The following is a 16,404-nucleotide window of genomic DNA, read 5'->3' as shown; positions in this document are numbered from 1 at the left end:
CTGACAACTGAAATCTCACTATTTGCACAGCATGCGTTCCACTGGCGTCAACGGCGAACCATTCAAAGTCTCGCCCAACGTGGCTGTGATTAAAAGCATCAATCCAAATTACACTGGGTTTGACTATATCTCTTGGTATCTTGGCAATGCCCGCCAGGCTGCCACCTACTTCGTCGCTCACTTCGGCTTTCGGGTCATTGCATACTGCGGACCAGAGACCGGATCGTACCTGACAACTTCCTATGTTGTTGCCAACGGTAACGCTCGCTTTATGCTGACTGCTCCAATAGCCGGGCCACGGAACATACCCTCCGACAAGCATGTGTCCGAAAAGGACCGCAATCTGCTGAATGAGATTCAAGCACACTTGATCAAGCACGGCGACGGAGTCAAGGATATTGCCTTCCAGGTTGACGATGTTAGAGGCGTCTGGGAGCATGCTGTTCAAAACGGGGCTATATCTATCCAGAAGCCAACCATCCTTACCGATGAAAAGGATGGGGAAGTACTCTGTGCGACCATCAAGACTTATGGCGATACAGCCCACACCTTGATCAATCGATCGAATTACCGAGGAGTTTTCCTTCCAGGCTTTCGCTCGGTCAATGATATGAATGCTCTGAATGAGCTATTGCCCAAGGTCGATCTAATTGAAATTGATCACTGCGTCGGAAACCAACCTTGGAATGGTCTCGACGGGATTGTCAAATAGTAGGCATATTCATCCGACTACTTCTGTCTCCTTTCTTGGTATTAAGATACTTTCTAACAGCCTTGCTGATCACCGTATCTGTTTAGTTACGAAGATGCTCTGAACTTCCACCGCTATTGGTCTGTGGACGACAAAGATATGTGCTCGGACTATTCGGCCATGCGATCCGTCGTTGTGGCATCTCCTAACAATGTAATCAAAATGCCGATGAACGAGCCAGCCACCGGTTTGAAGAAATCCCAGATTGAAGAGTGAGTCACCGTTAAGCCGATGCCCCAAACAGATAAACAAAAAGGCCATTCAGGTGAAAATAATTGACTTCTATAAATTCTTCTAGATTCGTGGACTATTACGGTGGGGCAGGCTGTCAGCATATCGCTTTCCGAACCAACAACATCATCGAAGCCGTTGAAAACCTTACACACCGCGGTGTAAGCTTTCTTTCAGTGCCCAGCAGCTATTACGTGAATATGCGGGAGCGACTAGCCATGAAAAATGTGGAACTTGCCGAAGATATCACCCTCCTGCAAAAATATAATATCCTTATCGACTTCGATGAAGGGGGGTATCTTCTACAGATCTTCACGAAGCACGTAATCGACCGTCCTACTGTCTTCATAGAAATCATTCAAAGAGAGAATTTCGATGGCTTTGGAGCTGGGAACTTCAAGAGTCTGTTCGAAGCTTTTGAGAGGGAACAGGCGTTGCGCGGGAATCTCTGAATCCTTTTGGAGATGGTACCCGAGTCTTTCCATATGCCTTTTCGCTACATCTGACCCTTGCTGTGATGGGTTCCAGCATTGTTGTTGGCGCAAGGAATAAGATTTTAGCCAGGCTAGTCCGCTATGCTGATGGAGAGTAGAAGGGAAAGAATGACATATTCGACGAATATTCAGGCATTCATTCGCATATAGTTAGTTTAACCTTGGCGATCCGTCTAAGGACAGTTTACTTGAGTTTACGATTAGTTCGTTTGAGAACGGGAAATGCTACAACATTATTGGGTATTTGCGGAACAGTCAAGACGATAACTTTCTAAATACTCGAAGAAAATAGGACTATGATTACTAATGCTTTATAAGAAACATATCGTCTTCACACTATCTCACCCTTATATGAGCCCTTACAGTTCCTTATCTTAGCAGTTTCTGTATGGGTTTCTGTATTGATATAGCCGCCTTCAGTAGAGATTAGTAAATGAAGGCCCTGTTATGGATACATTGTGATTGCATGTACGCACCTAGATGTTATGAAAAATATAAATACCGTCCACAATCAAGCTAGTTTAGGCACCTAAGCTAATTGATACATATCAAATTTATGGTAATATCATTATAAATACCTTCGTTCTCTACTAATTAATCTTTTTAATAACCTTCTTTCCATTCTTGGCTCATTTCTCAAATACCTGTTTTATTAAATACTCAATCCTGTCTTCTTTCTCTTTACTGTAACGGCTCAGGCCAATGTAGATAAATTGATCTTATTGGGTAGCTCTAATACGAGAGAATTGCTTGAAGAAGAGAATATCCCACGAGCGAAGCTCTGAGATATTGTCTATCTCGAATACAAACAGAACAAACAAGAATCATGCACTAGCCGTCTCTTAGGTCAGCAGCCCCACCCGCCCGACAAGAGACGGCCTTGAAAGCTGGACCCCCAGCAACAAGCGTCTCTTCATGAACACCCGGAATATCTTAAAGCAGTCCAACTGCGAAACCAGCAGGAGAAAGCATACAAGGAAACCCCGAGTTCTCAGGCCCTCTACAGGCTACGCCGGCTGCAGCGCAATGTCCCAAATACATTTAACCGATTATCCACGGCTCTCATGAAGCAAATATGAGAGGAATTCGATAGGAAACAGGCTGTCATTGACATCGAGCGTCAGCTCTTGGGAACAGCTATCAATGATAAAGAAGCCAAAGAAGTCCTCCGTACCGAAGATCAGATGTCACCGGAACAGATTAACCTGATTGAAAATCTCTTTTCCTGGCCCACTTCCCCTTCCCTTGAAGAAGAGTGGAAGCGACAAAATGCAGCCACGCGAGCGGTCTCACAGTATTGCCCCATCCCTGAAGGAGGGCCCTTGCGCAGGCGGCCCAAGCGATCGGTACCCAGTAATGGATTTGGCAGTGAACTGCAAGCTAATTATAAGTGCAGCGCCAACAAAAACTGCTAACCAGTCCTCCATAAGATGCACCTGCGCAACCATGCGGCTACTGTTCACCGTCTCATAACGTGACCTTTAGTTATGCAAACAGTTGTTTCCGGACATCAAATTTCTCATAGGCAGTTTAGAATAAAAATCTTTTCTTTAGGGGCAAGATAAGAGGTTCTTAAAGGTTCTCTTTCAACATCAGCAATTCTTCCTTCTTGGAATTATAGATCTGTGATATTGCAGGTAATATTTAGTAGTTTAGATTATCGGGAATTACGTCTATTTTATTACAGATATAGATTTTATAAACTGGTTTCTGATAATTATGGCTAGACCAATCGTAACCAAACTCGGTTACAGTGCCCCAGTTAAGGTGCTGCTACGGGCAGTCTCGATCGGATATGCTGACCGTCAATTTCACCAGGGGCCTGTCTCACCGTACTGTCCATCTCTCTTTCGTTGATCCTAGCAATAAACGGCCGTAATATCGGTTTATTCCGTTCGCTAGGCCCACCGAATATCTCCAGTCTCTGGTCATCTGTCATTAGTTGTCCGCCCCATATTTGCTCAGCCCATATGCGCAGCATTCTGTCCAACTCTCCCCATGGGCGATCCTCCGAGCCACATGCCCCAGTCATAATCAGGGGCGGTTCAAATGAAATTCCCAAGTCTTTCTTGACAACTACACAGTACGTCATCCAACCGTCTGTTTCAATATCGAGGTCATAGTCGCCTTTGCCCCAGAATATTTCACAACTGGCGAGGATACGTTGGAACTGCGTGGAAGACATGAGAAGGGCTTTGTTTCAGGCTTGCTGGGGCAAGAAATATAATCAGTGATGGTAGGTTAAGTTAGAAATAGTTGATAACTTTGTACTGTTATCTTTTCCACCAGTAACCAGATTAGGGAGGTGGCGCGGCCACGAAATGGTGGAGTAGTGCATGGAGGTTATCCAACCTATGCCTCTGCGCTTGGTAGACTTAGAGGGTGGGGTGGTATAGCAGCACTGAGTGGATCTTGATATTATAATGGAGATCTTGTGGAGCATCATAAATGGAGTTGTTGTGGTTCCAGAATATCGGTCTGATATTGACCCGTGGATGTACACTGAGCCATGTGATGTTCATGTGGACAGTCTCATCAATGAATCATTATCACTGCACCATTTCTCCCACTGGTTTCCAACCAACATGCCCTTGAAGACACCTTCACTCTTTGATTGTTTTGTTTACCTAAGTGCTAAGATCAACTAACTTAGTCTATTTTGGGAAAGTTCCGGATTATCAATGATGCTGTATCTGTATCAAAACCTCTGCTTACACTGATAAAAATAGATGCTAACTATGTCTCATGTCAACCAAAATTACTGCTAGGCCACAAAAAGCGTGCACACACCAATTGGGCTTTATACAGTCAATTTCAGTGTTTTCCCGGGTTGATATCTCGTAACTGTAATAGAGTTTGTACTCAGACTTAGTAGAGTTAAGGGTTAGGTATCGTAGGTGGTGGGATCGACTCAGTGCGCGGTGTACAGCCAGTAGGTTTACTAATTGCACGGACTTAGCTTAACCCCGCCATGATTGCTGACTCTCAGGCTTAAACTTGACCTAGATCAGTGAACCAGTGCCATGCATAAATATTGCAAATTGGTGCCAGAGAATTTTGATTGTGAAAAGTGCCTCTGGCACCAATTGCAATATTTATGCATGGCGCTGGCCAGCATCACTAGTGTTGTCTCTCACGTCATCCATGTTGAGCACTTCAGGAAAATAACACCAATTCATCCATTGGTCAAACGTGTAGTGGTGAATTCATACCACTTGTTGACATGAGCCTATATCAGTATCTGGGGAACTCTGGCCTCAAAGTTTCAAAAGTCATTCTGTACGCTATACTACCCAAATCTGTCCCTCTTCTATGCTAACGTTGACAGTGGAGCAATGAGCTACAGGACACCAAAATGGCAAGGTTGGGTTCTCGACAAAGAAGATTCACTTCCTCTACTAGAACATGCATACAACGCGGGAATCCGCACCGGGGACACTGCAGATCTCTATTCCCACGGACAGTCTGAACAGGTTATTGGTGAAGCTATCAATAAGTACAACATTCCTCGAGAAAACCTTGTCATCCTCACGAAAATCTACTTCGGTGTCACAGTATAAAAATTAAACGCCGCTGCATTCGCAATACAATGGAGGGAAAACCCGGAAGGGAGAAAAACCTCCATCACGGCACATGTACGGAAATTAATCAGGCCACTGAACCCAAAAGTTGGGTCCCCATCTCCCCTGAGCGAAAGGCAAGTTTGGCTATATCGTGCTTAAAAGTGTCCCTTCACATTCTCCGCCAACGTAACAGAATTTAGTAGATCCGATTGCTCGTTTTCTGGGTTAGTCCAAGGATTCATTGTGCAAGTCACACAGAATCAAAAGGAAGCCCGGTTATTCCAGCTCCAAGGGGCGGTGCGGCCCAATCGGGCTAGGTACGGATGTTGCAGTCGACGATGTCCTCTCGACGGGGGTGGCTGTTTTTGTACAACGGGAGTTTTCGTTGCGGGAGGTATATCTAGTTCAGGTCTTTCGGTTGATTTTCCGGTTGCTCTTCCGGTGGTTTCGTCAGCAGGTATATTCAGTTCATGTCTTCCGGGTGCTCTCCTGCTGGCTTCGTCCGGGGATTCTGGCGTGTATTCGAGCTGGAAAATACCGAGTGGCCCATCGTTTTGGATCTTGACAACTTGCCCATTGGGCCCCAACCACCCTAGATGGGTTCCCTTTTGATCAAAGAAGTTCACTGCGACGAAAGCGCCATTGTCAAGCTCGACGCTGCGATTTGGATCGGGATTGAATGCTGCTTCAATTGCTGCATCAACTTGTCTGTTCAGTTCTGCACAACGCTTTGAGTCAAGGTTATTCAAAGTCCGCATGAATGCCGCTCTGACCGGTAAAGGCAGGAATATACGGTTTATGGCCTCAGCCACAGCAGCCGTGGTGGCGTCTAGGGCTTTAGCTTGTACTAGAATCTTCCTTTGCCCGCAGGATATTGGCATCAACGAAAGCCACTAGTAGGTTCGATGAGTCACGTTTGCTACCATAGAGAAATCCTGCATTGCTATACTCGTCGTTGTCGTCGGTTTGCCGCAGGGGATACAGATCCTCACGTTCATAGTTCTTCGTCATGTGCCGGAACTGGACTTCACAATGAGACGTGGTTCTGGCCTTTTTACCACATCTCCTGAATAAACTAGAATCAGTGCTTCAACTCGATGCTTGACATAGTCATCGCCGCGTCCCTCTTTACATTTGTCTTAGCTGTTGTATTATAGTTTTCTCCAATTGATAGTTCATCATATAAGGTATTTGACTCTTCTTTCTTCATGGCTGTTTCTTCCTCGATACTAGCTGATGAGGCAGACTCCTGAGCAGAACACTAGATCCTACAAACTCGCTGACAAATCATCATTTGCGCTTTCGTCTCTTGTAGTGCGTGGCGACTCGGTACGGTTCCTAGGGACAGGTCATTCCGCGTAACAAAGATCCTCCCTTGTGTTTGGATTCCGATCCACAACTCTGTTCTTTCCTCTTTACGTCTTCATAGAAGTGGATACTACAAGGCTGCTCATTAGTTGCCTGGGTGCACCGATAATGCTCTTATTTAGATGTGTTTACATGTCGACAACCACAACTCACGCATTGTCCGTTGCCTTGTTTCTGTATGTTGGCGATACTCGGCTCTAGTAGCACACATGATATTCTGAGAATTAAAAGAATGGCGGAATACGGTTAAATCTATAGCATTAAACACTTACGTTCTAGGAAAAGGGGGCCGCAAGACAGCAAGACAGCAAGAGAGAATGTACAGGTTGAATAAAACAGTGAAGAGCTTCAGTCCTGATCTCCCTCACATAGTTCACTGGGCCATTCCTGTGCATAAAAGGTGACTTCGTCAACCCCAGTTTGATCTTTGATATCAGTGATAAGGTCGTTGACATGGGTGAAAACAAATATTTGTCCCTGAACCTGTCCACCAAAGCCCATTCCTACCATAGCGCCGGATTCTGTGAAGATAAGTGCCCCTGAGTCACCAGGCTCAAAGTAAGGCTTCTCTGTCTCACACAAGACTGAATGCTCATCCGTCGCGCGTTGTTTTCCATTTGCTGCAACAGTAAAAATAGTAGTGGCAAGCATATTGTATCTGCTGATAGTCGCATTCGTTTTGCAACCGTACTTGTGAAGGATCTCGTGATGATCCAATGAGATATCATGCACTATAAACCCGTTTTCAAGTTTCAGGCTTTTTGGATCACGTTTATCGGCGAATTGACCAAACTGAAAATTTCTTATTAAGCAATCTTCAAACAGAAATAGGACGGCAGAAACCCACTTTATTAGACGGATACGCTCGAGTTGGATGGGGTCTCAAAAGGGCCCAGTCCATAACCGTGGTCGTAATCCGAGTGCCGTCGCCAGAATGTGCCCAAACCTCGCCAAACCTATACATCTTTGAATCACAATAGGCATGTAGATCTACAATCCAAGCTTCATAAGTATCGATAGGAGCTCGGAGCTTTTGCCACTTTGCTTTCAGATTGTCCGCGAGGTCTCCGTCTGCTCTAAGTTCTTCCAGGGTGCGATAAGGTTCTCGTCTCTTGAGGTCAGAGACTGTCTCCTTAAGTCCACCGATATACCTTTTGATCTCACCATAACTTGGGCAGTCGACCTCCTGCGCTAATCCAGGTAGACTGACACTATTGTGTAGTTCCGGATTCTCATCTCCCACCTGCTTCAGCGTTTCAGCTGTGGAGCCACGTACCTGGAGATCTTTGAGGTGGTGATTGAATACGCAATGGCGGCATGTTAGGCCAAATGGCTCCCATTCAGAGTCAGGCTTTTGCCGTATATTGAGCCATCCCCCAAAGGTGCCGTAGCTGTCGCTATTCTGAGCACCCACGCTATGCCCAATGCTCGCTACTCTTGGGCCGTTCTCAGTGTGAACAGGATAGCGAGAGTTGATTTCGCTCTGTATCGGCCGCCGACGGGCACAAAAGATGTTGCGATCTTTATGAATCTGCACGTCAACTGTAGGAAGTTCGAACTCGTTCAAGGTGTTACTGATATCCTGCCTGGCGATATTCCAGTCTCGTTCAAAATTTGGATCGACAGTGACGAGTATAGTCGGTTCGCAGTCCGCAGTGCAAGTTTCGTACCCCATGCGATAGCAGCCTAGCAATTGGAATCCAGATACATCGACAGAGTCTAGGATCCGTTTGCGAACATTATCCCATTTAGAGAAGATTGTGTCGGTCGGCTCGCATACAAAGATTCTGGGACCTTCTTCTAGGCGCCAGTCAATAATGTCAACTGTCACATGTTCGAAGCCGTAGCTGCGAAGAAGACCGTGCATCTCTTGTGCTGCGTTGAGCCAGTTCTCTCGAGACTCATCCTCTTGCGGATGTACACAAACTTGTAATGTTGGGATCGGCTCTGCGGAATCGTCATAGCACGGCGTGCACTCCACAAACCGTGTGAACCCGCGGATATTCCAACTTTGGACAATGGACCGCAGTTTATCAAAAGGAATATCTTCATTCCAGACGCTGCGGCTGTTGTACGGTATTTCGCAGAGCTTTGGCCCACCAGCTCTTAGAAGTCCCGCCGTTATACTGGATATCATCGCGGTAGGTGCCGAAGTCGCTGCGGTTGGACGAGACTGGGGAGTTGTATTGAGGCCTTGTGATGTGGATACTGCATAGATATCCTTTAGAGCACTTAGAGCTCTTAGATCTCTTGAAGCGCTTGAAGCACCTGGAGCCCGAAGTGTAAGGCAAACAACTTCTGCCATTTTTAGCCAAATTTCGGTAAAAGTGCCAATAAACAGAGGAATATCAGGAAGTTGGTATGTTGAGAACGGAAACGTTGTGTCAGGGAGAATATAGGACCTATATAAACAGTATCAACAATGTCTTACCTCTGATATTCTTTGATTTAACTGCCAGTTAACTCAAGTGGGTACATGGTATTCGGTATATCATATATCGGAAGGATGAACTATGTGACAAGTGGTATTCTCTGCCAAACAGTAGAGGTATTAAGCATATGTGTGCAGATGAAGGTATCACAAGTGTTAAAGCTCTGAGTCAATATATAAGGCTGGGTTGGGAATTCACAAAATAATCATTCAAGCCATAAGGGCCTTTGTCTGTATGGATGCCTTCTGTACAGCAAACAATCTCAACAGTGGTCCTAATCCAGACTGACTAGTGCCTTAATATCTTTCCTCAATGTTACCTAACCTAATAGAAGTAATGTACCAATGTCTATAACGAAATAAAGGGTTTATTTATCAGAAAGATATCTATTTATTTTCTTTTATCTGGATAACTGCGTAGATATGCCATTGCCTATGATACAGCCATAGCAGCTTGTAAGAACAGGTGAGTTTACCTTAGTGTTCACTTTGGTCTAAAAATATAACAAACACTCAGACAAATTCACATCCAAATAAAGTATTCAATTCTTCTTAAAAAAGAACCACTATCTCCCTTTGTTTACCCCTTTCAGATGCGACATACATTATCCATCTGTCTTTCATCTGAGGGTTAAATAGGTCTCTTGGAAGGGACCTGTGCTAAACTTCTGCAGTCATTGAAAGGCATGTAAATGCACAATTTTAATTTTCTTTGACAGACACTCTTTTGTGGAGCCTCAGATCCTTTGAGCTTTATATAGATGTTTTGGCTTTATACCCTCCTATTCCTTTGTCCCAGTTATATCAAATCACACAGTCACATCAGACATTCCTTTTTCTTTCTTTTTTTTACGAGCGAGTTGACAAAATACTTTTGGAAGCTAGGTTCTTTGTAATCTAGAATACAACATTGGCTGAGCGTTCTGTTCTTAGAGCAAAGGGTGGAAAGAAGTTAGGGCACTGACAGAAAGTCAACTTTAGTAAAATAAAATAATTAATTGCATTAAATACAATATACACTTTGATTGCGTTGCTTTGCCTTAGGCTTCAGCCTCAGAGTTGTCTGCAACTATAGCAAAAGTATCAGGATAACCGTTAGGTATGTATTCAATTTGTTCGCATTTATTACAGTGATCTATATATAGTTCACTGGCCCAACAGAGCTTTGCACTAGCTTCTGGTCTTGGTGGCCACCCGCTGGATCTCCGTGGTTATCAGGCTAAGCCTTATTTCCAGAACACTGGGACGCGAATGAGTCTCCGCAGTATCCATCGTTGTCTAGCACCCTTCTGCCTAAGATAGGCTTCTGTCTCCACAGTCTGACCTTTACCCGCTTGTAGTAGCCATGTCAAAGGGGAAGTGAGCATGTCATCGATGGAATTCACTTTCGCTCCATTCTGCACTAGAAGTATTACTGTATCTATTGCGCCGTATCCCGCAGCCCAGGAGAGAGGTGTTCGTTTATTCTGATCACGATTGTCCACTGGTGCTCCATTCTGGAGTAGCAAGCGGAGAAGCTCAGTACAGTTTCCCATTACGGCGTAATGGAGAAGAGATCTTCCAAAAGGCCCTCGGGGGTTTGGCGCCCTGTTTGCTTGAAATGAAGCATGCGCGAACTCGATAAATTTGACAATATTATGGTTCAACTTTATTTCTTTGATTTCTTTCACGTGTTGGAATTCAACACCTTGTCTCCCAAAAGTGTGGATTTCTTCATTTTCATTATTGCCCAGTATTGTATTGAATTTTGATACAGCGTGAGTAGGTATATTGAGTAGATATAATAGGCAGGGGAGATAGTATTAAAGTATAAGCAGTAGGTATAGCTGCTTTAAATAGTGACCTAGCCTGGAAATCGCTTGTACGTATACAATATGAATCAGGTCAGAAGTGAAGCACATACCAGTACTCTCTGAAGTAAAGGTACCCCAGACCAAGGAAGAGTAATGAATGGAGGGTGAGAATAACAGCTGGCCAGGTAACATACTACCTAATTCCAGAGTGACCTCAATTTTCATCGAGATACTCAAGGTACCGTATCTATTGGCTTCTTTTGAACTATCCGGCTAGCAAAGCTTTTTTCAGCGCTGTGACTCAGAGAAAAAAAACCCACCCTGCTACCGTGTTTTTGCCAAACAATGATCACTGACGCCTGTCAGAACATATGGAGTATATCAGCGTTGTGCAATTGACCATTATGCCTGGACTATATGCTTGGTCCGGCCAAGAGGCAGCGACCCTTCCTCTGATTTCTTCGCGGACAAAAAGGCCTGAAAGACATAAAACAGGGGGTCTACCTTTATTATATTACATTGATTGATCTGTGGAGTTGCCGCAGTAAATCCTTGACGCTGTCTGATTCTTGGTGATGAAGGGACATGCGCCTGATGAACGACACTTATGAAAGGTTATAATTTACGCCACATATAATCAAGTATTCATTGCAAAGCACCTATCAGGTAGTGATAAGGTGCTGACCAAAATCAGTTTTGACGGCATGTACACTGGAGATTCCTCCATTGATAAAAGACAATATGTGCTACGAACCGCCCTAGTTGACTGGATTATTACAAGTGATGTGCTGTTGAATACTTCTCGCTTCCTTTCATAGCATCATCTATCCGTTCTTAGGGTTACTCATTTCGGGCATGCCACTAGCATATGGAGAACTTCAGTCCTAAATTATTCAGCAAGCAGTCCCATAGCTTGGAACTGTACGATAATATAGGTTTCAAATATTCCTGTACCTATCGCGGACGCCTACGGTGCGCATTAAAAATAATTTTCAAAAAAGAAACTTTGTGTAGGAGTGGTGTGTAAAGGGGCTCTGTGCAAGCTGGGCATGAAATCACGTGCGTCATATTCCGGTGCTATTCTAAACTTGGTTACTAAATTAGGTCATCGGGTTTATCCACTCTATTATACCTGATCTGTGGGTTTTGTCCCCTACCGCATCCTATGATTTAATGTGCGAAACCACACCAGCAGCGTTCCCACTTTTCCATTTGATATGAATCTATACGAAACACATGATCGGTTTAGTGGCTTGGCCTGATCACCGATCTCCAACCCCTGAAGGCTTTACCAATTAGTGAGAATAAAGAAGAAGCACTCAAGATAGTTGATATAGTCGTCCATAGAATTGAGTATCTATCGGAATAGCATCCGGTCCTCAGTAGGCTACGTACGTGTAGCTGATACAGCATCATTCTGCCCATCTTTCCCCTGAGATCACAACACCATTGCCTGTCCTTCTCTGTATCAGCATGGACCACGCTGCTCTAGGTATGGAAAGCCAAGGATCTGCCGGAGCTTACAATACCCGAATCTAATAAATGGTTCCTAATATCCGTCCTACGTCGCATGGACTATCGCTTCCTGGAAATATAATGATACATATACGGATCCCTTCTTGGGCGTGTTTTGAAGTGGCCCTTGCTTTTATGGCGACGATATTCCTAGGTGTCACTGAGGGGCACAGATAATTGTTTTATGAGCACACTTTCAGACAGAGATGACTTGTGAAGCTACCTGAGACCGGTTTGGACCGATTGATTTTCAGTGGCTAAGGTTCGATTTATAATGGATATCAACGTGCAACACTGTATTCGGTTTTGGCTTTTCAAGTGCCCGAGTGCTATCAAAGCTTCTCCCTTAGTCATATATCACTTCTTGGCCTTGGGTCAGAATACTTGAACCTGTTGGGCAGGAGTGCGTGTTGTATCGGCGGGGTGGCATGGTGTTCGGTGGATTTTTGAGATGGTCATGCTAACTCTCTTGTCAAATCAAACGAAGCCTCGAAAAAACGTCATTCTTCCCTACCTAGGTGCTACTATAGTAGGGTCTAGTTCGAGGTGCGACAGATCAAATTATGCTTTCAAGTCCTCCTTGGTAAGGGAATGGTACTTTTTCCAACGGGATCAAACGCAAGGTGCCTTATTGGGTAAAAGTAATGATGCGAAGAGCGGGTACATTTTTAACCATTTTTTAGGTCTCTCGCCCCTTTTATAGAAACCGGCCAGGGCATGACTTACATCAAATGGCGATGGCCTGGGTGTTTTAACTTGAACCAAGTATTAGCCCAATTGAGTCGATCGTCAATCCTTCTAGTCGAAAGAATAGCCCCGTGATGCGATATCCCTGGGGCGGGCGGAGAGTTCTGATGCTGTATCTAACGCCAAGTTCTAAAAGCCCATTTGGTTCGGAGGACAATTCGCGGTTGTAGTTGGTTCTGAACTTTGCAAGGGTAAGAATTGACCTCCACATCTAATAAGAGCTTGATACTTACAGTCACTGCGAGAGGGTAAAGCTCGGATGCCCGCACATCGATTTCAGTCAGTATTTCATGAGGTGCGTGTAATGTAATGGATGCTGGAACGATATGACAAGCACCGACACAATAAGTACGCGACAATATCTGTACAGATAGTCCGAGGATACCGTTAAGGCCGCCAGTACCGTAAATTTGGATAGCTTGTAGATCTCGTTCAAACCGTAATGCTTCGACGGGGAATTTGCCAAATCTGTCCACCAATTCTCTTTCTCTTTCAGGGTGTTGTTGTACGTAATGTTCTTCGGCAATGAACCAGTGGCTAGATAGGGACGGATGTTTATCCTTCATCAAGATGGTCTCTTCAAACGAAGGAGGGGTCATCTGATGCCAGCTGAGGTCTCGAAGTTTAAGCGCCTGATCTCTGTGAGCAATTTCCATAGACAAAAGATAAGGTACTCACATCACGAATAATCCGAATTCTTGTACGGTTCCGTCTTAGGCTGATCCCTCCCCAACAGCAATTGAAGGCAGGATCGCCAAATAACCACGGTGAAATGCCAAACTTTATACTTCTAATCCCCAGTGCATCCACGGCGAGCTCAATTGTTTCGATTGTCGTATTGGAAACATCAATTTGACAGAGGCTTTCGGTCCTGTTGCCAAAGAATAGCCTTGACTTCCTAGAAACAAAACCAATGCCACAAACGTAACACTTGCCATCCAATCTAATACTGCATACTTCAATTGTACTAGCGTGATCCGGAATATCCAATAAATTTTCACATAGACCGAATTGATGGTTTACTGCCCGAAGAGGAGCCCGTGGATCGAATGTCGACAAAGCTGAGCTCTTGTCACTTAAGAAGGGTACTAGTTTGGCGATTCCCGCCACTCTTCGCACAATTTCCCATCTTCTATCCAATTCACACAACCGAGCCCAAACCGAGAACGCAATCATCAAAATTCGCTTGTCTTCCTTAATACCGGCGGTGTTCGCGCTGCAGCGGTAAAAATGAAAAGGATTTGTACGGCAAAATAAGTTAGCGTAGGACAAGGCCTCTTTGCTAGTACAGAAAAACCGAACTAGATCTGAAGGTGATAGGTGTTCGAAAATGATTGTTAGGACCTCTGACGGTAACCTTAGCAGGAAAGGTACACAACATCTGGCAGTAGCTGGTTGTAAGAGCAATACGGTTTCTTCCGACTGAGGGAGACATTTCTGAGGCCTTATGGATATGAACGGGTCTGGACAAACTGAAAATTCCTTTAGTTAAATCCGGTGGCCGCTAATCAGAAAAGCTTACTGGAAGGGTTTATCTTCAAATCGTGTCCAAAGTTCCTTTCCCGGTCAGGCTGAATCGCCTGGCAGAGTTTGAATACCTGATGAGAGCGAATCTTTGACCCAGCAAACTCACACAAAAGATGGTAACACGACGTATGGATGAGGAAGACCTCTACGGAGGTGAAATAAGGAGATGGATTAAGTCTGATTTGTGTTCGCTTGTCATGTGTTGTGAGGCTTCGGGATTCTTGCAGGGAAACATTCTTATTGAAGCGAAGAAAGCCAAGTTCGATATGGTTGCCTTCTAAGAAGACTTTTGCACTTTAGATGACGCTAAATAAAACAAGGGTATCTGGTAGAAAACCGCACCTGTATTAAAATCCTTCGTCCAGTCCGCTTGGCATATACCACCGGAACAAATTACGCACTGACGCGAGGATTCCATTAGAGCTGGTCAAAGAATTTTCTGACCTGAATATGAACTCAATTTCGACTCGACTTTAGTAAAATTGTTGGGCGAGAGCAATATATATCCCTTGTTTAACATTACACAGGAAGCCGTGCCAAGGATACTATTGCCAAGGCCTTGTATTGCATTAACCACCAACTGACTCTGAAACGGAAATTTGAGGCTAAGCTGAGTAACAGCTAAACTCTGACTAATTAATAGCAACAAGACCGAACCAAGAATAGAGTATATGAAAAATTGGCCCTGATTGAACGAAATAAAACTAGTCACAGCTAAGTATACTAAACTGAACCAAAACCTAAAATTTCACTATGTTGAATAGATGCTAGCCAATCCTACTAATGCGACACCCCGTTGTGTTTTTCCTGTTTTCTGAATGCAGGTAATCCTTGCCATCCTCTCTGCCTTTGAAGAGAGGCTAGGTTATCAATCAAATGAGGACGTTGAATACTCATAGGCAGATTTTCCGGGTACACCCCTACTTTCATGCAGCAGTAGTGGTCTGGCCAAGTCGTTTCCGGAATTCCCAGATCTCTTTCATAACAGGAATGATCTTCAAGCCATCTGTTTTCAGGTCCCAGTAAGCCTCTTCTTTATTGACATGTAAGTTACCCGAAAAGGTCCTGTCTTTGAAGACACCATTTGCCCTGGAGAACTCGAAAAATCGGATCTTGGTCCCATACGCCGTTGCCCCATACATGGTTGGGTTCACGTCTAGACCTCCAAATTCCTGATTGAGGTATCTGTCGCCGTATTCCTGTAGCTGCGACTCCAGCTCTCCCCGGGATTCCACCTTATGGCGCTTAGTCTCAGCCAAAAGTACAAATACCAGATTCGGTTGAGGTAGGTTATCGTAATATCCAACTGTTATGTCAACAGCTTGGGGGTTGTCGTCCAGTTGTTGTTCACCGAAGACCGAGAGAGAAGGGCATCTGAAGTACTCATTGAAAAGCTCTTCAAATAAGGGCCTTGTTGCTGTCTCTCGAAGTTCTGGCCTACTGGCTCGATCATAAGCTCCTCGAAGCTGTGGGGTAATGATAAGATTTTCTGTAACAGGGAATGTCGCAATTTTGGGCTCGGAAGACATTATGGTCTTGTTTTAAACTGAAGCAGATATCGATATGAAGTTAAGAGGAGAAATATAAACGGCTATATTGTTCAAACAAGATTTTGCAGGAGAATGGTAGATAGAAAGACATCAAACACGAAGAATGCTCTTCGCCTATATACCACACTTTTGACCTGTCCCCTCTTTCATCTTACCAATGTCCCGAGTAATGAATTGCATTGTGCAACAGAGTTAAAGCTAGTGATATGCTTTGATCTTGCTCCTTTCCAAGAGAAAATCAAAAATTATTTCCCCAAATCCGCGATGTAGTAACATTCGGGAGCAAGAGCACCAGAGACAGGTACCCGAGAAGCTTGCTCTTGACCGAAAGTATATCCCTGCTAGTAGAGCTACAGGGGGCCGTATGTCCATTGTCCATGGCCTGGACGAAACATCATCTAGCTCTTCGAAACCGCCCAGTATGAAAAACTCAT

The 16,404-nt window shown here is 44.5% G+C and overlaps 8 protein-coding genes across 8 annotated transcripts; 3 read left to right on the top strand and 5 right to left on the bottom strand.

Annotated features, from left to right (window-relative positions):
• Window positions 1–31: 31 nt before the first annotated feature.
• BDW43DRAFT_304245 (4-hydroxyphenylpyruvate dioxygenase family protein) lies at window positions 32–1,434 on the top strand (the record flags this gene model as incomplete). Its single annotated transcript, XM_032045568.1, has 3 exons — window positions 32–711; window positions 799–963; window positions 1,050–1,434. 3 exons carry the CDS (start codon window positions 32–34, stop codon window positions 1,432–1,434), a joined length of 1,230 nt encoding a protein of 409 aa, XP_031894777.1.
• Window positions 1,435–2,408: 974 nt separating this feature from the next.
• BDW43DRAFT_292614 (uncharacterized protein) lies at window positions 2,409–3,054 on the top strand. The gene has a single exon (XM_032043741.1). The coding sequence runs from the start codon at window positions 2,661–2,663 to the stop codon at window positions 2,889–2,891; it is 231 nt and encodes a 76-aa protein (XP_031894776.1). The 5' UTR covers window positions 2,409–2,660; the 3' UTR covers window positions 2,892–3,054.
• Window positions 3,055–3,238: 184 nt separating this feature from the next.
• On the bottom strand, window positions 3,239–3,661 carry BDW43DRAFT_316347 (uncharacterized protein; the record flags this gene model as incomplete). Its single annotated transcript, XM_032048279.1, has 1 exon — window positions 3,239–3,661. The coding sequence occupies one exon, from the start codon at window positions 3,659–3,661 to the stop codon at window positions 3,239–3,241; it is 423 nt and encodes a 140-aa protein (XP_031894775.1).
• Window positions 3,662–4,699: 1,038 nt separating this feature from the next.
• Window positions 4,700–5,036, top strand: BDW43DRAFT_316346 (NADP-dependent oxidoreductase domain-containing protein; the record flags this gene model as incomplete). Its single annotated transcript, XM_032048278.1, has 2 exons — window positions 4,700–4,755; window positions 4,805–5,036. 2 exons carry the CDS (start codon window positions 4,700–4,702, stop codon window positions 5,034–5,036), a joined length of 288 nt encoding a protein of 95 aa, XP_031894774.1.
• A 263-nt stretch (window positions 5,037–5,299) lies between these two features.
• BDW43DRAFT_316345 (uncharacterized protein) lies at window positions 5,300–6,050 on the bottom strand (the record flags this gene model as incomplete). The annotated part of the gene is made up of 2 exons (XM_032048277.1): window positions 5,300–5,868; window positions 5,963–6,050. 2 exons carry the CDS (start codon window positions 6,048–6,050, stop codon window positions 5,300–5,302), a joined length of 657 nt encoding a protein of 218 aa, XP_031894773.1.
• A 705-nt stretch (window positions 6,051–6,755) lies between these two features.
• Window positions 6,756–8,712, bottom strand: BDW43DRAFT_304244 (uncharacterized protein; the record flags this gene model as incomplete). Its single annotated transcript, XM_032045567.1, has 4 exons — window positions 6,756–7,199; window positions 7,255–7,593; window positions 7,684–8,615; window positions 8,676–8,712. The coding sequence occupies 4 exons, from the start codon at window positions 8,710–8,712 to the stop codon at window positions 6,756–6,758; spliced, it is 1,752 nt and encodes a 583-aa protein (XP_031894772.1).
• Window positions 8,713–12,849: 4,137 nt separating this feature from the next.
• Window positions 12,850–14,850, bottom strand: BDW43DRAFT_323398 (uncharacterized protein). The gene is made up of 5 exons (XM_032049737.1): window positions 14,763–14,850; window positions 14,416–14,706; window positions 13,572–14,365; window positions 13,127–13,525; window positions 12,850–13,074 (listed from the first exon to the last, which is right to left on the bottom strand). Exons 1-5 carry the CDS (start codon window positions 14,836–14,838, stop codon window positions 12,898–12,900), a joined length of 1,737 nt encoding a protein of 578 aa, XP_031894771.1. The 5' UTR covers window positions 14,839–14,850; the 3' UTR covers window positions 12,850–12,897.
• A 496-nt stretch (window positions 14,851–15,346) lies between these two features.
• Window positions 15,347–15,949, bottom strand: BDW43DRAFT_316342 (uncharacterized protein; the record flags this gene model as incomplete). Its single annotated transcript, XM_032048276.1, has 1 exon — window positions 15,347–15,949. One exon carries the CDS (start codon window positions 15,947–15,949, stop codon window positions 15,347–15,349), a length of 603 nt encoding a protein of 200 aa, XP_031894770.1.
• Between the last annotated feature and the right edge of the window lie 455 nt (window positions 15,950–16,404).

This window comes from Aspergillus alliaceus (genome assembly GCF_009176365.1).
Source record: "Aspergillus alliaceus strain CBS 536.65 unplaced genomic scaffold BDW43scaffold_73, whole genome shotgun sequence".
Classification (NCBI taxonomy): Eukaryota; Fungi; Ascomycota; class Eurotiomycetes; order Eurotiales; family Aspergillaceae; genus Aspergillus; species Aspergillus alliaceus.
Note: the sequence above shows the minus strand (reverse complement) of the source record. Positions and strands in the feature narration are given on the sequence as shown.